Source organism: Staurois parvus, unplaced genomic scaffold (assembly GCF_062004578.1).
Source record: "Staurois parvus isolate SC_StPar_1 unplaced genomic scaffold, SC_StPar_1.0 ptg000068l, whole genome shotgun sequence".
NCBI classification, from domain to species: Eukaryota; Metazoa; Chordata; class Amphibia; order Anura; family Ranidae; genus Staurois; species Staurois parvus.
The window spans coordinates 6,665,909-6,688,523 of record NW_028317864.1 but is presented as its reverse complement, the minus strand read 5'-3'; the positions used below and the strand labels follow the sequence as shown (position 1 = coordinate 6,688,523).

The following is a 22,615-nucleotide window of genomic DNA, read 5'->3' as shown; positions in this document are numbered from 1 at the left end:
AGCAAACTCTAGCAACCAATCGGCAAACTTCTTTCAACTCGGAACTATCCTATATGTTCCAATTATTCAAGGTGAAATATTTCTGGCTACTGATACGTTAAACTTAGGGAAGCGTGAAATCAGAGAAGAGTGAAATCATGTGGACAAATTTGACTCAACCAACCTTGGGAAAAACACTTGGCCATGAACATTTGGCATGGTAACAGCTATGGTTAGGGGGAGGAGAGGTATGCCCAGATACCCCTGGAGCTTGCTTATCTCAGGGTAAACAGGGTAACAGTAGCTCTCTACAATAGCAAAATATGCATAAAAGGAATAACACTGTAACAGAAAATCAAAAAGTGAGATGACACTGCTAGCAAAAGATTAATATTTAACGAGGATGTTCTCTTTAAAAGAGAATGATTAACAGGTTCTGCTGTTTGGTTTCTCTAAATGGTAGTCTTCCTTCAGAAAAATTCTGCCCTACCTTGCAATCCTATTGGCTTTCAAGCACTGGTGGCCATTGACCTAGTTAGTGGTCCTATCCAAACAACTGCTCTGCAAGAGCGAAGTAGAACCTCTGTTTGTCCATCAGTGATGAGGACAGATTTTCCACTTTGTGCTTGACAGTGAAAATCCTCTTTAATGTAGTGTCACGTAAAGCTAAAAGTTAGCTGCAGCCATACAACTTACCTATAATGAAGTATGTACCACGGCCTGTAGGCTGATGGTTCCTGTAGAAATCTTCTCTCCACTGATGCCCAGTCCTCTTCACAGTCAAGTTCTGCGTCGGATCTAACACAGAAGTACAGTGAAGAATGTCCTAAGAGGTGCCCATCTCTTTTTGTCCTCTCCTTCATTGATACAAGCCCTTGCATTGTTTGCGACATGTTCTCTGATTGGGGGAGGGGCACATGAATGATAAGTTCATCCCCCACCCCGCATTCAGACAGCACATAGCATTCTGGGAGAAAACATTGCACAGGCTTTTCTCAACAGGGGAGAGGAGCAGGCACCAACCAGGACCTTCTTCAATTTACCTCAACGTTGGATCTAAAGCTATTAACCTCTGAAGTTTGGATCAGTGAAGAAGACTGGGCATCAAGTTACAAGTAGGATATCTGACTGCAGCTGTACAAAAAATGTTTTCTTTATATAACTTTTAGGTATCTACAGTAAGTACAATGGGCAGATGTTTTTTTCTAATTACAAATGCAGGTGCTGCTTCCTGCTTTGCAGTGCTACAGGTTTGCCGTGTACTGTTTTTTCTCAAAGTGCCAGTCTATGAGTCAGCTAATATGTGAAAACAATGCACTCCCTGAGTGGCTGATACCTTACAAAATGCCTTTATTTAATAGGCAAGCTTATAAAATGTGAAAATCACTTTAGACACTGTCCTGTGCGGGCAAAGTGACAAAGTGATGATGTAGGGCAGGGGTAGGTTACCTGCGGCTCTCTAGCTGTTGTGGAACTACATTTCCCATGAGGCATTGCAAAGATTACAAAACTGACAGTTACAGCTATGACTTGCAGAGGCATGATAGAACTTGTTGTCCTGCTTCTCTCAGGTTGCCTACCTCTGGTGTAGGGCAATGGTTTCTGGCCCACAGGCGGCTGCTGTTCTTTGTTTGATTTTATCTGCCTTTGGGACACAATTCCTCCCACTGACACCAACAATGGGGTACAATTCCGCCCACTGGCACCAACAATGGGTACTATTACTCCCACTGACACCAACAATGGGGCACTATTCCTCCCACTGACACCAACAATGGGGTACTATTCCCCCCACTGACACCAACAATGGGGTACTATTCCCCCCACTGATACCAACAATGGGGAACTATTCCTCCCACTCACACCAACAATGGGGCACTATTCCTCCCACTCACGCCAACAATGGGGCACTATTCCTCCCACTCACGCCAACAATGGGGTACTATTTCTCCCACTGACCCCAACAATGGGGTACTATTCCTCCCACTGACCCCAACAATGGGGTACTATTCCTCCCACTGACCCCAACAATGAGGCACTATTCCTCCCACTGATACCAATAATGAGGCACTATTCCTTCTGCTAATACCAATGATAGGGCACTATTCCTCATCCTACTGACCAGAGGTGTTATGTATTTTTTTTTTGTTACGCCTACTGACCACCAAACCTGAGGCAATGTTTTCTCTCACTGATGCTACCACTGGCCACAGTCCAGCCCATTCAAAGACTAAAGGACAGTAAACTGGCCCTTGGTTTGGAAAGTTTAGAGACCCCTAGTATAAGGCATCCCTTCACCCCCTGACCTCCCTATACTAACCTCGCCTACCCTTCCTCATCGTTCTTTCCTTTGTCACAGCTGGAGACACTATTCAGTGCTTCAAGTATGAAGGAACATGAGACCTCCTCTGCTGTGACAGTGTACAGGTCTCACCTCGCAGCGAACAGCTAGTGGCCAGACCTGAGCACTGTCACATGACCAATGACATCACCGCTCTCTCTGGTTGTGGACAGCAGTGATTTCTGTTCTAGCTGGAATGGAGGTAGGAGTGGCAAGGGTAGCAAGGGAACATAGGCAAGAAGAGTATAAGTGTGGATAGGAGGTCCTTTGCAGAGACACCGTCACTTTGCTCTGCACGGTGTTTGGTATGTGAACCATTGCTGTTTTAACCATGTTATTACTTATAGATTGGGGTGATTAAAGCCCCAGATTCCAGCTCAGTGCAAGATTAATTCTGATTGGTTGCACTTGATTAGGCCAGCTGTGTACATGAGATGACTATTACTTCATCTTGCAAACTACAGACAAATTAGAAAACAATTCTATGGATACCGCTACTATGCAACCTTTGCAGACATACAGGGAGTTATTTATTAAGCCTGGAGAGTGCAAAATCTGGTCAGCTCTGCATAAAAACCAATCAGCTTCCAGGTTTTATTGCCAAAGCTGAACAAGCTGAAGTTAGAAGCTGATTGGCTACCATGCACAGTTGCACCAGATTCTGAGTGCAACAGTTTTAGTAAATCTACCCCTATGTGTCCAACTGACCTTGGGTGAAAAGGAATAGTTTACTGAAACATTGTTCCTCCAAAATAAGGCTGTGGATGTATGTTTGATGCTTAAACATGTATGCTTAGCCAAAATCACTGTACATGTTTATTTTTGTATGTGTATTGGTCTTTTTTGAGACAAACAATTGGCTAAGAAAGTTTAATATAGACAATGCCTTCCCATTCTTTAGGGATTGAGCAGCAGACATTATTGGGATCACAATGGAATGCATGGAGAACCTTTGTTAAGGCTTGATAAAGAATAGAGTCTTTTAGCAACACTAAGTGCCATTAGGAGATGCTAGTCTTTATCAAGCCTTAACATAGCTCCCCTACTGCAGTGCTTTTCAACCACCAGGCCATAGCCCACTCCCAGGCTGTGGCCTCCCTATTTCTGGACCTCATGCCAACTTCTGTTCTCCTAACCTACCACAGTGCCTCCCAGCTCTAATAGTGCTCCCAACCTTTCCCCCATTGGGCTCCCATGCCCTCTGAGAGCCTTCTGCCCTCAAAATGCCCCTCAATCTGCTGCAGAGCCTACAGGCCTCATAGTGCCCCCAACCTTCAATGGTGTCCCACAGTGCCTCTCAATCACCCACAGTGCTTCTCGCCCCTGCAGTACCTTTCAGTCTCCTACAGAACACCTGCAAAGCACCCAACCCCTTCAGAAACCCCTTTATCTAACCCACTCCAGAAACCCCATCCATCCTACAGTGACACGCACCCCATCCAAAGCCCCCCAGAATTCCAATACATATTTTGCATTCGTATACATTTATTGTATGAGTATAAACGTTTTACTACTGTTGGGGCATGAAAGGTTTTGGAAGATCTTACCTTGTCTCAGTAATGTTGAGAATCATTGCTGATTCAGTGCATTACATTGTGATTCCAAATAACATCCACTGCTCAAGGAAGGGGGGGTGGGCGGCTTTGTTTCCTTGGCTTTACTTGACTCTCTTAACCAATGAAAGTTTAAAAAACTTACAGCGGGCAGCTTTGGGCCCATGGGAAAGCTTTTATGACCTTTAGTAGGAATCTCTTAATTCTGTTTATTACCCCAGGTGAGACAAAGCTTCGAGTGACATGTTGGACCTCATTTAAGAAATAAATAAATATGAATATATAATAAGAACCCTGAGGTGGATTTGTGAAGACTGGATGGGAACTAAAGATATTGGCAATAGCAACCAGTTTCATACCTTCAGAGGAAAGACAAATCTTCCTTGGTGGTAGGCACCAGCACCACTCATGCTCTAGCTCAGGATCGCCCAGTGCAGAAGCAAAAAGTCTGATTTCTGCTTTTCCTTATCTAACTTGCAAGACATTTGGGATGTGGCTGGTTGCTATAGGTAATGCAGATATTTCAGACACAATTATGGGAGGCCCCTTGTCATTCCTCTCTGCATCCTGGCTGTGAATAATACATAGCACATGTTAAGTGCAGACATCTGACACAGCTTTGCACAAACCTCCTGTGTAGCAAGATAAGAAGATGAGAGGGGAGTCTGTGCAGCCCTGCTTTATATCCCCAGATCCCTGAGGCACAGTGCGAGGAGGCAAACCACAAGGACTCATAAGACTGTGTGGCAGTTCAGGCATTGCTAAGGATCACAAAGTCCTATGTTGTGCCTCTGCAGGACAAAGATGCCGATTTACTTCCCAGCCGCACCTTTCCGTCCCTCTCATTTGGCTGCTGGGAGCAGGTGAATCCACCCTGAATGAGCTATGAGTAGTCCAAGTTGTAGCATACACAGAGCTGTGTGTCATGTTGATTGGCCCAGAGCTGTCACATGGAATGTTGAACGTGCTCCTCCATACCTGGAAGTACCTGATATTTTCTTAAACAGAGTAGCAAAAGAGTAAGAAGATCGGTATGTGTTGCTGGAAAGGGGGCGATTTAGGGCTCATTCACACCATGGCAGGCTTATAGAGGTTGTAAACTCAAAAAATCATTTTAACTAAAATAAAAATGGTTATACTTACCAGCTCTGTGCAAGGGTATTGCACAGAGCGCCCCTGAACGTCCTCTTCTGGGGTCCCTTGCTGATGCTGTCCACTTTGCCTCTGCTCAGTGTGCCACCATAGCAAGCCACTTCCAATGGGGGCACACATGCAGGCGTGTTCCCAAGCCGGGCTGTATGCTTCTGTAGAGACACACAGTGCAGCTCGGCCATGCCCCCCCGCTCCATCCTCACTGGATTTGACTGACAGCGGCAGAAGCCAATGGCTCCCACTGCTCTTAGCCAAGCTTGTGAGAATGCAATGAGAGAAGAAAAGACCTGCAGGTGAGCACAGCGCTGGATTGATGTAGGACTCAGGTAAGTATTTAGGGAAGTGGGGGAGGAACAGCAACTGGGAGATTTTTTAACCTTAAGCCACAGGTGTCAAACTGGCGGCCCTCCAGCTGTTGCCAAACTACAAGTCCCATGAGGCATTGCAAGATTGACAGTTACAAGCATGACTCCAAAAGGCAGAGGCATGAAGGGATTTGTAGTTTTGCAAGAACTGGAGGGCCACCAGTTTGACACCCCTGCCTTAAGCCCTCATGCACACGGGGCGTTTTGATAACGCTAGCTGTGTAAAGTCTTGTTAAAAACGTGAGTTTTTCAGCTTTTTTTAGCGTTTTTGCATTAGAGTTTAGTGCCAATTTGCCGCGATTATACATGATTGCGCTTTTTAGCTTTTTGTTTGACCAAAAAAAAAATTTTTTTTTGTCAAAAGTCCAAAAACGCTGGTTTGCAGCGTTTTGCCATGTTTTTCTGCGTTTTTCAGTGTTAGAGCGTTTTTACACCTAAAAAACTCCTCTAGAAATCCACTAGTCCTGGGTTTTTTTTTCAGCCAAAAAAAGTCCCAGCCAAAAAACATTGAATACAGTCTGTGTGCATGGACACATAGGATAACATACTGGGGGGTTTACTAGCTGTAGAAAAAAACGTCAAAAGCCAAAAACAGCCGCTGTAAAAATGTCCAGTGTGCATGAGTACTAAAACATAAATTCATTAACTTAAAAAAAACCTTTTGAGTTTAGAACCACTGTAACGCATTGGCACAGAGAAAACAATTGTATTCTATATTTATTTATTTCAGGTACTTATATAGCGCCGTCCATTTACGCAGCACTTTACATATATATTGTACATTCACATCAGTCCCTAACCCTCAAAGGGCTGTACAGTCTCCGGTCCCTAACTCGCATTCATACATACATATACTAGGGACAATTTAGAAACGATCCAATTAACCTACCAGCATGTCTTTGGAGTGTGGGAGGAAACCAGAGTACACGGAGGAAACCCAAGCAGGCACAGGGAGAACATGCAAACTCCAGGCAGGAGGTGCCGTGGCTGGGATTTGAACCAACGACCCGAGTACTGCCAGTGCTAACCATTTAGCCACTGTGCTGCCCATATTCTATATCCACTCTTAGCACCGTAAATACATACGTGTGCGATTGTGTGCAATGCATTTTTATGCAGCGCAGCTCCCCGTACCATGTCACTGCATATAATTAAAGGAGCTGTCATTTTAGGCTCCATGCACACTAGCTTAAAAAAATGCTAGTGCTCTCGGTAGAAAAAAACACTAATTTTGAGCTTTTTTATGTACTAGCGTTTAGGAATGTTTCAGTTTATTTTCTGCCAGAACAACGCTCTCAAAAACGCAAAACAGAAGGCTTTTTTTTTTTTCCACTAAACACTGAGCACAATGTGCATGGGCACACAGGATAACATTAGTTGCTTCTACAGGCAAAATGCTAAACTGTTCTAGGAGCAGCATTTTTTAAGCCAGTGTGCATGGAGCCTTAAAATACTTCAATAAAATTTTAAAAAGTAGACAGTGCAATGTGTTGTAATAACGAACCACCCCCTCAACGCGCCCTACACAGCGTACAGCAGCGCACATGCATTTTAGCGCGCGTCCTGGTGTGAATGAGCCTTAAAGCGCACTTATTGCTTTACCCTGCATGGGTTTGTTTGTAAAGAACACTAAAGACCCTCATTGATCTAACATCAATTCCTAAGTCGGGGCTAAAGCTGGCCATACACTAGTAGCTTTATGAACAAACATCTGTACAAAAATTCTCATCGGTATATTTAATGACTTGAAGAATGACAAAAAAGTACTTAAAGCAAAAAAACTTGCTTTTACTGCTGATTTTTGAGTGGACGGACTTTCCTGAATGAAAACCACATTCACTGGTATAAATGTTTTTCTTCATGAATACTTTTCCATCCTTTGAATTTTCTCATTGCTGTGTTCAAAAATGAGTGTCAATTTGACCCTGGCTAACCATTTGGAGATTGAATGAATATTCTAAAAATGAACATTTTCTAATGAAATTCTACTAGTGTATGGCCAGCCTAAGTGCTGATTGTATCTTACACAAGTGAGTGTATACGAAAAAAAAAAACAGGAAAATTAAAAAAAATTAAAAGCGACAGTAACAAATAATGCATAAATATGCAAAAAAAGTATCAAACAGAAAACACAAAATGAAACAAAACTATTCTAAATTCACTTCATCACCCTGAAAAAGAGGCAGGCTAAAGATAACAAAGAGTAGAATTTTTTTTCAAACTCATCAGCTTTAATTTTTAAATTTATTTTTAAACTAATTTTAACCTAATGTTCCATTTGAAACTACTTTTTTCCACCAATCAACTCAATTTGCAACATTTTGTAATTTGTGATATTGGCAATAAAATTAAAAAAGAGGCAGATGCAGTGGACCTCATGGTCTATTTCTGCCTTCACTCGTATATGTTTCTATGCCCTCTATATGATTTGTTGGTAAATACAATTCAAAATCATTCCACTCATCCCTACTGTCAGCTGGTTTAAACATTTAAAAGTCCCACATTAAGCTGGCCATTGATGGATCGAAATTTAGTTGGTTCAGCAGGCAGTGGCCAAATTTCAATCCATTTATTGCATTTCTCACTCAAAAGAAGTTGATATAATGTGCTGATTGAATGAACACTGTCCACAGTTTTCATGCAATCAGCACCTGCAGCCAATTAGCTGAAGCGCTGATCAGTGTATTCTGACAACGGAGGAGTCCCCACTGTCAGAATATAATAGTGCATTGGGGAGGATTCCTCTAACCACCTCGCTTGGGTGAAAGGGGAAATTGATTAGGTGTTTTTTTTTTTCAATCAGCCTACTGTTTAATGGTAAAAAAAAAATCTATCTATGGAAAGCCTAAAGCCGGCCATACACGGGTCGAATTCTGAAAGAATTTTCTTTCGAAAATCTTTTCTAATTTTCGTTCGCATTTCGCACCATTAGTGGGTCACAGAAACAGCCGATTTTCGCATGACCATCGAATTTGAGTGATCGGGCATGTTGGAAATTTTTTTAAAAACGAACGAATTTTGAATCAATGTTGGGAGAATCTTGCAAGAAATATAAAGCTGTGACCTGGAAAGAAAGGAAAATTTCTTGGCCACGAAAATTTTCTGTAGCAACATGAGGAGAAATTGAAGGCTTGGTTGGTTGAATTCCAAAATTAATGGTGGCACCATCGCATTAGAAAACGCACAAAATTTTGGATTTTCTAAAAAAAAATTTGTTCGGAATTTGACCCATGTATGGCCTGTATTAGAGCAGACTCCCACAAGAAGATTTAGTTAGCCACAAGATCTGTGTACCTCTGTGAAACTAGTTTCATGTTGATATTAACCCCTTGACGGCGAGCGCACGCAAATATGCGGCCTCTTGGCGTCTGGGCCTTGACCCCGAGCAGCTGCATAATTGCGTGCCATTAGAAAATACATATGTGCTGAGAGCGCACGCCGTACGCGCTCCCAGCACATATGTCCGTGACTCACAGAAAGGTCCCGATCCCCCCTTGCAATTGGGACCTTTACCAATCATGTGACTACCGTGGCGGCGAATCACGGCAGTCACATGACCCTAAAACCACGCCTGCCTCCTGGCTTCTGAAACTCTTAAAAGGGCCGGGAGGTGGTTAAAGAAGTCAATTCCAGGACTGTGATCTCCCATGAGAGCACCTCCATGGCCAATAAGATCTGGTGGCAGAGCTTACCCTGAATTTGGGCTCTTCTTAAAAAGAGGCTCACAGAGGTTTTTTGGCCAATAAAGGCAACTAATGCGGCTGCTTAAAGTGTCTGATCTTTGGTTCTTTAAACATTTAAAAGGGCTGGAAGATTCACTTCAAATTGCCGAAAGCTGCTTTGGAGCTTTAATAAATATTCTGATCTTAGTGGTACAGTTGAAGGTCTTAGATACCTCAATTTGGTTCATAGCCCCCAGGGACCTCATTCTGACCCTGATTCCTGAATACTTGTATCTTCCTACTTTATTACCCAGATTGAATCGTCATCATGATGTGTTTATTAGCTATGTCTACATGTTATTAATAGTTCTTTTATATACGCCAACTTGTGTTTCAGGTTTATTGGCCCTTGAAAGACACGCAGAGCACAAAATGATTGCAGTTTGTGTTTTTTACAGAGCCTTTAAATGCATTTATGTTGCAAGCCAGGATATAGTGTGGTACAGGAAATGAATGCGCTCTGGCTACAGCTCAAATTTCATCTTAATTTTCTTGTCTTTTTGGGAAACAAAGAAAACTGAACCTTTTTGTTGTAGAAAAATGTGGCATTCCTTGAGCCAGGTCCACTGCCCTCTACTGGTAGAAATAGAACATACTTCTGTGCTGATGCTTTCAGTAAACAAGACTTTATGATATAGCTATGTAAATGTCCTTTGCCTTTAAAAAAAAATAAAGAGGGATACTATTGGTGTCAGGAAAAACACACACATTACATGTACAGTTGCCATGATCAGCAAACAATTCTACAAAAAACACAAATTATATAGATAAGGCATTGTCTATTATGTATATAGAGTGATTACATTTGACAAACTGCTGACTGACGTCTGTAAGGATTGTCATAAAGTTACCTATCCAGGTTACAAAAAGACAGATCCATAAAGTTACATCCTCAGAACACAGATGATTCAGAGAAAGGAAAAAAATGATTTTAAAGTATTTGTATTAGTGGTAAAAAATCCCTCCTTAGGAAATCAGCTAATGCCTGAATCAACATATCACAATGCTATTTTGTCATAAATATTAGTAGCTGTTTACATCTTGTGCTTTTACAATCATGTCCAGTACTTTTTCTAAGTCAGATAGAACTAACTCCTGTGGAGAATTCCACACTTTCATGGCTTTTACAGTAAAGAACCCTTTCTGCACGAGTAGGTTAAAGTGTAGTTCTTCTAGTCATAAACAGTCCCATCATGTCTTTTGCAGGAGCCAAAAAGTAAACAACTTATTAGTGAATTTGCCGTGTGGAGCAATTATCTCTTTATATAAGGTGATCATATAAAAATAAGCAGCAATGATTTACTGAGTAGACTCAAACATAAACTAAGGAGATAGTTTGATAGGTAAATAATATATTACTTGATAAACGTCTATACCTGAGGTCCACTTCAAAGTGCATATAAACATATGATCAAAAATGTTACATATTGTAGCAGACCAGTCCTTAGATTTTGTGGATGTATTAGTTTTTTATTTTCACTTTTTTTCCTTTTATTATAACCACTTGCCCTCCTGAAGATTTACCCCCCTTCCTGACCAGGCCATTTTTTGCTTTACGGCTCTGCATTACTTTAACTGACAATTGCGTGGTCATGCAACACTGCACCCAAATGAAAATTTACGTCCTTTTTTCCTCACAAATTGAGCTTTCATTTGGGGGTATTTGATCACCTGTGCAGTGTTTTTTTTTTTTGCTCTATTAAAAAAAAGACAATTTTGCGAAAAAAACCCCAATATTTTTGACGTTTTGCTATTAAACATGTCAAGTAAAAAAATTTAAAAAATCAAATTTCCTCATAAACTTAGATCAAAATGTATTCTGCTACATGTCTTTGCTAAAAAAAAATCCCAATACTTGTAAATTAATTGGTTTACGTGAGAGTTATAGCATCTAAAAATGGCGGTATAGATACTGGAATTTTTTTTTTCATATTAATGGTGGCAATCAGCGACTTATAGCTGGACTGCGGCGGGCATTCTGACACTGAGGGGAACTGACTTGGTGTCACTGACATCCCCAGTGACACCAATACAATGATCATTGCTAAAAAAAAAAAAGCACTGACACTGTACTAATGGCACTGGGCAGGAAAGGGTTAACATTAGGGGCAATCAAAAGGTTAACTGTGTGCTGGGAGTGTTTTACTGGGGGAGGGGAGGGGGGGTGTTGGTGCTTCACTGTAAGGACAGCCATGCAGAGCAGTGTGCCTGAGCCGACAGGGAGGAGGACTGTTAGTAAACAAAGCAGCCCTCCTCCCTGTTGCACCCCTACCCGGAAATGCAAAATCACATATATATATATATATATATATATATATATATATATATATATGAGTCCATAGAGATAACAAGGAAGAATACTAACTGATAAGAGTACAGCACAGGCAGACAGCCCAGGAAGCTATTAGCTCAAAGGTTTTCTGGCAAAATATAGGAATTTTTTGTGTTTATCGAACTGATATAACAAAAACCTTCCAACTGTATATTAACCAGACCAAACAGGATAGAAAAAAAAGTTCATTGTTAGGGTTTACAAACACTTTAATTTTCTTTGGTGCTTTACACCAGGTGCAGCCTCGACATAGTCAGAGGCAGCTTCTTTATATATTATGATACTTATCAATACTGAAAAAAAAAAAAAAGAAAAAAAAACTGTTGCTTGTGTGGTCCTAATACAAAGTCTCCAAGATTTTGACCCTAATTGATGGTGGTGCTGCGGTGAACTCTATAATGTACTATTGTGGTGGGAAGAATGGCTCTGTGGTCAGCCTCTGCACTCTATAATGCAGTTCATATTTTTTGTTCTAGGTGAGAGCTCTATTTCTGGTTGTGCAAAAAGTGCGCGGATTAAGAAGAAGCAGAGGAGGAACAGGACTACCTTTAACAGTAGCCAGCTTCAGGCCTTGGAGAGAGTGTTTGAAAGAACCCACTACCCGGACGCTTTTGTAAGAGAAGATTTGGCAAGAAGGGTTAACCTGAGTGAAGCCAGAGTACAGGTAAGACTTTCACATCTTTAAAAAGTAATAAACATTAAATAATGTAAGAATCTCCCATCTCAATTAATATTTATTATGTCCCCCTTGCTATTGTACAACGCTGAGCAAACCCTTTGGCGCTATATAAATACTGTATAATAATAATAATATTACTTTATTAAACCGAGCCTAGAGAGGGACTTCTATAAATATAAATCTTGTCCCTGTTGGGGTGGTCCTTCTCTTATTCACAGCGGTTGTTTCATTTGAAAATCCTCACTGCTCTTAAAAATTGGGATGATTGTCAGTGACCCCTCTACCTCACAACCAGCACCCTTGATGACATTGTACCTGATGACCGTATGAAACGGCCAGCACCCTTGATGACATTGTACCTGATGACCGTATGAAATGGCCAGCACCCTTGATGACATTGTACCTGATGACCGTATGAAATGGCCAGCACCCTTGATGACATTGTACCTGATGTCTCTATGAAACAGCCAGCACCCTAGATGACATTGTACCTGATGACCGTATGAAACGGCCAGCACCCTTGATGACATTGTACCTGATGACCGTATGAAACGGCCAGCACCCTTGATGACATTGTACCTGATGACCGTATGAAATGGCCAGCACCCTTGATGACATTGTACCTGATGACCGTATGAAACGGCCAGCACCCTTGATGACATTGTACCTGATGACCGTATGAAACGGCCAGTACCCTTGATGACATTGTACCTGATGACCCTATGAAATGGCCAGCACCCTTGATGACATTGTACCTGATGACCGTATGAAATGGCCAGCACCCTTGATGACATTGTACCTGATGACCGTATGAAACGGCCAGCACCCTAGATGACATTGTACCTGATGACCGTATGAAACGGCCAGTACCCTTGATGACATTGTACCTGATGACCGTATGAAATGGCCAGCACCCTTGATGACATTGTACCTGATGACCATATGAAATGGCCAGCACCCTAGATGACATTGTACCTGATGACCGTATGAAATGGCCAGCACCCTAGATGACATTGTACCTGATGACCGTATGAAATGGCCAGCACCCTAGATGACATTGTACCTGATGACCGTATGAAATGGCCAGCACCCTAGATGACATTGTACCTGATGACCCTATGAAACTGCCAGCACCCTTGATGACATTGTACCTGATGACCCTATGAAACGGCCAGCACCCTTGATGACATTGTACCTGATGACCGTATGAAACGGCCAGTACCCTTGATGACATTGTACCTGATGACCCTATGAAATGGCCAGCACCCTTGATGACATTGTACCTGATGACCGTATGAAATGGCCAGCACCCTTGATGACATTGTACCTGATGACCGTATGAAACGGCCAGCACCCTAGATGACATTGTACCTGATGACCGTATGAAACGGCCAGTACCCTTGATGACATTGTACCTGATGACCGTATGAAATGGCCAGCACCCTTGATGACATTGTACCTGATGACCATATGAAATGGCCAGCACCCTAGATGACATTGTACCTGATGACCGTATGAAATGGCCAGCACCCTAGATGACATTGTACCTGATGACCGTATGAAATGGCCAGCACCCTAGATGACATTGTACCTGATGACCGTATGAAATGGCCAGCACCCTAGATGACATTGTACCTGATGACCCTATGAAACTGCCAGCACCCTTGATGACATTGTACCTGATGACCCTATGAAATGGCCAGCACCCTTGATGACATTGTACTTGATAACCCTATGAAATGGCTGCAAGGGGACTTATAGGGGTTAAGTATGATAAACACAGATCAATGAGAACTGGATTGACACTTCAGGTCCATATTTTATATTTTGTTTTGGGTCTTCGTTGCCCTCCAAGCCCTTTTCTGAGATTCACCACCAGTCTTGTTTTGGGCTAAATCATGCTAATGTACAGAATCCCATATCATCCAATTAGAATTCAGCATTACCTCTCTGGAGCTTGAAATTAAAAGTCAGGATGATGTTGGGGTTGTTTTACTGTGCTTTGCTCTATACTTTAAATCATTACATTTTCCAAACCTCACTTTGTAAATAGATTTTTTGTAGTGTTACTGTGCACAGTAGCATCTAGTTCAGAGGTCCCCAGCCTTTGACTCATGTGCCCATCACCTCAAGAGAGGTTACTGGGATGCATATCAGAGGTAGCTTGTGACTTTTGAGCCATTACGTGAATATTGTTTCTCAAAGTGTAGTCTTACACTCTACATAGGAAAAGATCTTAAAAAAACACCCTGTAACAGTTTGTTGTCCTTTTTGTAGGTCTGGTTTCAGAACAGGAGAGCCAAGTTCAGAAGGAATGAGCGAGCCATGCTGGCCAGCCGATCGTCTTCCCTGCTAAAATCGTACAGCCAAGACCCCCTTGTAGAGCAGCAGATCAGCCCTCGACCAACCAGTCTGGCCCCGGAATTTCTGTCCTGGAATTCTAACAGCTACAGGTGACATAACATTGTATTTACTGGTTCATGTCATAAAATCAAAGAGCAAAGTGTAAAACCCATAGAAACCAACCAGATGCCACTGTACTTGGCCATAATCTAGGTTCCAATCAGTTGCTGTACGGCTTTACTCCTTGCACTGATCCTTGCACGGATTATGGTTATAATACTGTTTTGCAATCAAAGTATGATCTGGATTGCGTTTTAAAATAAGATGAAATAAAATAAATTAACTCAATTTATTGCCCACCAGCAACCAACCAGATTCAAGCATTTTCTCCAGTTTTCATGTGCCAGTGCACTTTATGTTATATACAATAGGACTTGAATAGACAGTTCTTATTCCAAACTTTGCTGGTCACAAACATTACAATCTTATTGTAGATTTTCTTTATACTCTCCTTTTAAATTGGTCAAAAAACAAGTTTTTGGTATATCTGAAAGAGATTGGTTAATCAGACAGACTTATAGCAATAAGCCCCAGTAGGTTAATTTAGACAAAACTGGAGGAAAGTAAAGTGTGTTGTCTTCAATAGTAAAACATTGCAGGAAATCAGTTTGTTTCTTTGCTCCTGTTTTTAAACTACCTATAAAAGTAGCAGAAGTTTTATCATGCCACTCTGGCTTCTAAAGACAAAGTTCATCTTTCATTCTTTAGGAACCAAGAGTTATTATTTCTTAACTCTTACGAGCAGTATTCAGTGGCAACCAACTGGAATTCACTCTGATAAAGTCAGGTCAGTACAAGATGGGTAAAGTAGGCCAGCCAAGGTTATAACCTCTGTCAAGTCTTTTTTCCCGGGAGGGATACAGCTGGCAATAGTCACCTTCTTACCAACATCCTCTGGACATAAAGTTGGGGACACTTGTTAGGTGACAGCTGTCTGATATAGAATTTTTACTATGAAGAACTCTCTTCCCACTTTCTTTTGTGTCTTGATACAGGAATTAAAGGAACATCACAATGGGACAAGGACAAAACAATTGACAGGAGTTTTAGCCATATACTACATTTTCCAAAATTTTTAAGAAAGTTTTGGTTTTAGATATACTTTAATTGGATACAAACTCTAGATTAAAAAAGGCTGCCACCAATCAGTTTTTCACTTTCATGTTTCCAAGTTAGAAATGGAAACTAAAAATTTGACTGGGTTACCAAGGCTAAAACAAGCACATTCCTATTCAGACACTTTGAAAAGCGAAGTTACCAGTTGTACACATATAGAAACATGAGGGAGGATACTATGACTATGGACACTGCTTGTAAAACAGTAGAATTCTAAGAAGTTGGGATCTTTTAATAAAAATAAAGTTTAAGCAGATCCACTTAAGGGACTTTTTCACATTTTTTTAAAAAATACTTGTTTACCTGTAAAAAAGACTGTATATACTTGTTACCTCTACATGCCTGTGCTGCCGAATGTTGTTCTGATCAAGAGGAACCTTCATATAAGGTTGTTTTCATAACTGACACTTCTGGGAATCAGGGAATGTCAATTTCCTGTGACAGTGCTCAGTGGTCCTTCCTGTCAACCCCTTAAATCACTACGGGGCACAGTCGTGATGCAGAGGTTGATACAAGGAACCATTGACCACTGCAGGGGACACAGGAGATCAACATTAAGTACAGCCTTCTTTACAGGCTCATCTTTATTTTAAATATTCAAATTAGACATTGTACATTAGGTGCCATGCTGACATCTTTCTGTAAATTCTAGTTGTCTTGATGTCTCTGGATTGATTACTTTCTGAGTCACTGACCTGGAGAAATTGAAGCCATTTTCTGATTTCTGAATTCCTGATCTGCTTACCTGGTCAGCAGCTCAGAAAGTACTAACACCGTTGGTTCAGTATACCACCCAGGTATCCTGTATATTTTTTCCAGCATATTTCTTTTAAAAGGGATTTTGTATTTCACATTCCTGACCAAACTGAGTCCTCTTTGTTCATTCCTACAGCGCCGCTTTGCCGCCTTACAATCCAAACACCACCTCTGCACCAACCACACTGCCCACCCAGGGAGTCAACATGGCCGACAGCATTGCTAGCCTTCGCCTTAAAGCCAAGGAGTTCAGTCTGCACCACAGCCAGGTTTCAACTGTTAACTAAGACCTGGCAGGATAGATGGGAGACTATTTCCAAGCCACGAGGCGAGGGGTGTGCTGGACACGCCACAGTTGAGCCTATGGCCACCAGCAACAATTTGTTAAGACTGTGGCTCCATTTTGAAGCTCCTGATACTGCAAGAAGACGCTGTGATGTATCCGACAATCAGATCGGGGTCCAGTCTCCAGGTCATGCAGCAGCAATATGGCCTCCCCACCATCAATAAGCCATGTTGCATGAAAAGATATGTGTGAGTTGGGCAACAGCCAAGGTCCAAACATCTTGGACAGGACTCTCGATCCATACAAAAAACATTTGTTTTGTGACTGTAGATATTTCATAGCTAGAATTTTACACCAGTAATCAATAATTTGCTCCATGTTGTCCTATCAGTCCTCGTATGCCCTCACCATTTCTGTTTATTGTCTAGGCCTCTCCTGTGTCCTCCTTTTTTGGTACGCGCTGTATATATGTAGATACATAACGTGCCTTGTATATATGTCATTTTATTCCATTCTCCCTGATCTTGAGTCAGCGTTAGACTGGGCCCATGGTTGGATCTGTACTTTTCCTTGTCCTTTGGTACTTTGACCGTGATGATGTCACAAAAATTACCACAATTCCATGATACCCCTATTATATTACCTATGTCCTGTTTATTGTAGTGTGTTGAAAAAGATGTTTTAGTAAAAAGCAATGTGTGTCTAATCTTTCACTTTCACATGTCAAATTTAGGATGGATAGTCAGAATCTGGTTACTGTATGCAAGGCAAAACTGTCTGAGATATTTTCCTCATATGAAATGATAAATGGGACCCTGACCAATGTTGCTTTCTTCTTACACATAGGATTGTACAAACCCACAATACACCCACCCCCAAAACCATTAAATAGAAACCATAATAGATATTATTAAATAATAAGATACATGACAGTACGGATGTGGCAAAACATGGCTGTGGCCCTATTTGGATAGTTTTAAAAAATGGTTTTTGACCTTTGAAAAAAACAACCAAAAAAAACAAACTAGTACTAGTCCACCAGATTACTGACTCAGACACGGTCTACCCACAAAAATGAGTGACAGCATCCCCAGGTAGGACAGCCACAATACAGGGAGGGTGAGAGGGATTGTGACAGCTTGATTGAAGATCACAACTATGGACAGGACTTTGGTGATAGGTACAGACAGGACTATGGTCATCCTCCAGTTCTTTTTGACAGCTCTCAACTTCTGCTTCTCAGCATTATATTAGATGATAACTCACCAAAATGAACTCCGTGCCCCAAAGAAAAGTTGAAAACTAACCTGTTTCACCTTATCATGAGCAAAAGGATCTTGTTTCCTATGTCATGTCTTTGTAGTATGACATTGGGAAATTAAACGAACATCATATGAGTCACCATGGACTGGACTAGCAAAACAGTAAAAAAGGACCGACATTTAATAGTCAGGCAGAAAAGTGTCCTATTCACAGCAACCAGTCAAATCTCATCTTTCATTTTATAACCTACACTAGGAAATGACAGTTGCAATTTGATGGGTTGCTCTACAAAAAGCCTGTGCTTTTCCCTATCTTTGTTGTTTAGTAAGCACGCATTTCATGTATTCGTCATTCATCACACAAGACCCGCTTAACACATGTAAACACACAAAAATGTCACTTTTTTTTCAAAATGTGCCTGTACTGCATGGATGTGAACTAGCCTGAAAGGAATGGTCAAGATTTCTACAGTATTTGAGATGCATTTTCATGACCAGGGCCCTCGTGGATGGAGCTGTGTTTGAGTGTCAAAGGCCATAGTTCTAGAGATGTCAGTCATGTAGAGTTGTCAGCAAGGTGGGAATAAAGTGTAGAAACTTTATTTTGAATGCAGGGTATAGAATGTCCCAGGAGACAAGCAACACTAACGCGTTTCAGTCAAACAAGACCTTACTCATAGTTAGTTACTTGTAGTGCAGCACACCATTATATAGTGGTCTATGTCTCCCTTAAGGGCCAATCATTAAAGATAGCCATCATCTGTCACATCTAATGAAAAGGGGAGATGATCAATACTAGGTGATGTTTATGCATGATCAATTAGACCTCCATACCTGACACAGTGAAAAAATACATAATGCGAAACAATGATAAAAATAGCAAGCATAAATACAAATATAAGTACAAAACTTATTCAAAACATATAGTAGACAAGTTCTAGAGTCTGTTATGTCATTTTAAGATTGTCGCTTTTTAAACCAACATACTATATAAAAATCTACTTTTTGTCTATCTTGTTCACAGAGCATACATTTTAAACAAAAAATAGAAATACTTTATTCCCCTAGAATCTGCTTTGTTCTCCTCATACATACATATGTATAGGCCAGTGGTACAATTTATAAGAAGATTGCACAAGGCTTTGAGAGACTTGGCATTACCTAGGCATAATTTTCCATGGATAAGTTTCACCAGTTTACTCACAGCTGCATATGTGGACTTCTTTTAGGCAATCGACTGTTTCACGGTGGACCTTCCATGCCAAATGGAAGGTCCACTTTTTCGCCATCCCCCTGCCACCTCAACACAAATGGTTTTAAAAAGCTATTTGTGATCAAATTGTTCACCAGAAAAACAAAAATATACTTGCCTTGACCCAGCCTTCAATACTTCTGGGAGGCATGGGCAATTTCATCATACTTTCTGGAAGGGCTGGGAATCCTACGACAATGAACTAACTCCAGTCCATTACAAAAGTGCCTGTGAGATTTCAAGCTCCTAGCTTTGTCAGAAATAACAGTGACGTCACCCATGCCTCCTAGAAGCATCAGAGACAGGCCACAAAATCTGGTTGCATGGATTATACATTGCTAAACAAAGATGAATTATTTGGACCTTCAGACCTAAAGTGCATATGAAGGTAAAACTTTATTTTTCAAATTTTACTTTGTGTCCATTTTGAGAGACTTCCCTTAACCTCCTGGCCAATTGGTGTAACATGAAGTTAGTGAACATTTATCCAAAGTGAGGGAAATACATTTTTAGACAGTTTTCCCCAGAACAGATTTCTTCAGATAATTCAAACATTTGGATTTCCCCTCACATTCAACCATTCTGACGACAATGGCCTCTGGGATGAACTCTACTTTATCTTCCCAAAAAGTTTTGATTTTACATACACTTGAGGCACAGTTGCATTGTCGCCTGAAAAGTATTAATAGATTAGTGCTTTTTGAGCAAATTTGTTCTTTAAATGTAACAGCTATGGCATTCTTATTACATGGCTGTTGGTAAAATAGGTTGAACTGACTAATTAAATTCTGTGTGTGGCTATAAACCAACATACTCAACATTTTAATTGGAATTCTGACTGCTTCAAAGTAAACCTGTAACTGAGATCAAAACTGAGCCATTATGCACATTATGCATGTAAAGTCAGTCCCTACAGCTATATCTATTTCTCTTCCCCCTGCTAACTGAACTAGCAAAAGGCTCACCAAAAGCTGCAAAAATATCTTTTTGGAGTTTTTATCTTACTGAGAGAACTCTACTCCAGGGTCTGAGCTGCTGCTGAAAAATGTGTTCTAGCCGAGGAATTGCTTGACTTCCTCTACCAGAGCAGCCAATCAGTGCCTGCACACAGATTCCAGCCTCCAGCCATGGATCAGGCCCAAGCAGAACAAAATTGAATTTCCAGAAAACTGAACCTGAGTGATATGCAAGGTTTGTGAGCATTCTATTGGAAACTTCTTCAACGCACAGGCAGAACACCCCAAATATCCTATGCAAATATTGACTTTCTGAACGTCAATGGCAACCAAACCAAATTTGAATCTGTCAATAGATTGCTGAGGTATCATTGGATGGGAAAGAAGGCATGACTTCCTTCTTCATATCCATCCAGGTTGTATCGCAAGGCTCTCGTTATGGTTTCCAGTAAACTGACGTTACTCTCATGCTTCTTATGGCACACACTTTTTATTCTCTAAGTCAATATTTACATAGCTGCCCTCCCACCACCAAATTTGGTCTAGCCCATAAGTTGCGGATGCATTCTTGGATGTGAATGAAGGCATGACTTCCCTCCCTATACCCATTCAGGTTGTATCGCAAGGCTCATACTGTGGGCTGAAGGGGTTTCCAGTATAATGAAGGTCCTCTCATGCATCTTATGGTTCATATTATTTTTCTGAAAGTCAATATATGCATAGCTGCTCGCCCCTCCCAACCTAATTTGGTCTTGCCCATAGAGAACTGAAAGTCCTCTCATGCACTTTGTGCTACACACTATGTGGCTATACCTTACCCTCTGTTGGCTAACCAAAGCTAACACTAAGTTCCCCAGAATATGCATAGATTCTTTTATATTAGGAACTTCCAGCTTCTTTTGCATACTGGTGGATCAATACTTTTTGGTTTCTTTTGAGGGATTTATGTGCAGACAGAAGCACTGACTGGCTGTTCCAACAGAAGCAACCAATCAGTGCGTTTGCCTATACAAAGAACCTGGTTGTCACTCAGACCCAGAAGCAGTGATCAAGCAGTAAACATTGCATGAAGGCATCAACAGGTGATCATTGTGCTAGCGATTGATGAAAACTGTCTCGGACTTTAGGTGCATTTTAGGACCCTTTCCAATCAATTCATTTTTAGGTGAAACCACGTCTATTTTGGAAACGCAAACTTGCTCAACTGGCTAAATACTGGCAAAATCAACACACCTGTGAGGATGCCTATATGACATTAATTCTGTATACTTTTAAGGGCTATCCACTTTAAAAAAGTGAGTCACCGTTTGTTGCTTAGAAGTCTCCAGCAGTGGATTCCCCCATCCCAATCCTCTCCATTTCTGTTGGTTATTGACACAGCTCCTTCCCAAGAAAGGTAAAAATGAGATACCCATTAGTAACCACCCAAGTTACATCTGGCCTTGTTTTATTAAAGAGACCCCGTCAACAACTTACAAAAACTAAAAGGTAAAAACACAAAGGTTTTTATGGACTTGCAATGTACCATGATTACTTTGATAAGTAATCATGCGAAACATGATTACTTTGATAGAGTCAGATCACCTTGTACTTGAGAGCCTCTCCTGTTTTGGTTTAATTACTGTCTGGGAGTCCCTCCCTTCACCTCCCTACATAACCTTTTATGTAGCTGCCAAGGAGTGTCATTTGAGTGACAGCTATGAGTCTGCTGGGGCTGCTGACTTCACATCCAAGATGGCGGCACTCAGCTGCAATCTCAGGACTTTTGGATGTCTACACAAGGGAGGGTTCTACAGGTAAATAGCATGCAGAAATTATGTTAACTGTAGATGTAATTTTATGGGAAGATTGTTGTTAAAATGAATGGTCTGGTGATAGGGTCTCTTTAGTCAATTCAAAGAGCAGCAATGACATACAAAATGCAGTAACCCACAGCAACCAATCAGATTTCTGCTTACTGATGTCAGCACAAGTAAAAGAGAAATTCTGATGGGTTGCAAAGGGTTACAGCACTTTATAGATTGTACTTTGCCTTAAAAATAAGCTGATATATGTAATCTTACGAGTTGGATCAGGCACTTAATGTCGTTAATTATACATCAAATTACAAACATGCTTTATGTCATTATCGTCCATCTTTTACAATGTCTTTTTAGTATTTTCCTTAAAAAAAATACTTTTTTTTTCATTGTAACAATCAATAAACTATGCAAACATTACAATCCTGGCAGATGTTTTTTTTGGGGGGGAATTCTGTGATTACAGGGAGAAACAGTACAGTATGTGTCAGTTAGTACTGAACTAACGTGTCTTTGCATGTTAAATAATGTGAGGGCCGGTTAACACCTAAATCGCACAAGAAAGTGGTCTGCATTCCTGTGTGATGCCTATGTCTTCCAGTGTGGTGCGATTTTGCAGCCTCTTAATTCGAATGGGCTGTAAATCGCACCAGAACGCAGTA

The 22,615-nt window shown here is 41.0% G+C and overlaps 1 protein-coding gene across 2 annotated transcripts in view; it reads left to right on the top strand.

Moving 5' to 3' along the window:
- Positions 1 to 22,376, top strand: part of PRRX2 (paired related homeobox 2) — a 121,305-nt gene extending 98,929 nt beyond the window's left edge. Inside the window, exons 2-5 of one of the 2 annotated variants that reach the window (XM_089669078.1) lie at positions 11,921 to 12,108; positions 14,401 to 14,576; positions 15,235 to 15,313; positions 16,535 to 16,665. In XM_089669078.1, coding sequence (XP_089525204.1) covers positions 11,921 to 12,108; positions 14,401 to 14,576; positions 15,235 to 15,304 — 434 coding nt within the window. In that variant the 3' untranslated portion in view covers positions 15,305 to 15,313; positions 16,535 to 16,665. Of the gene's footprint in view, positions 1 to 11,920; positions 12,109 to 14,400; positions 14,577 to 15,234; positions 15,314 to 16,534 lie in introns of both variants that reach the window. The other variant, XM_089669077.1, reaches the window with a different exon arrangement.
- Positions 22,377 to 22,615: the final 239 nt, after the last annotated feature.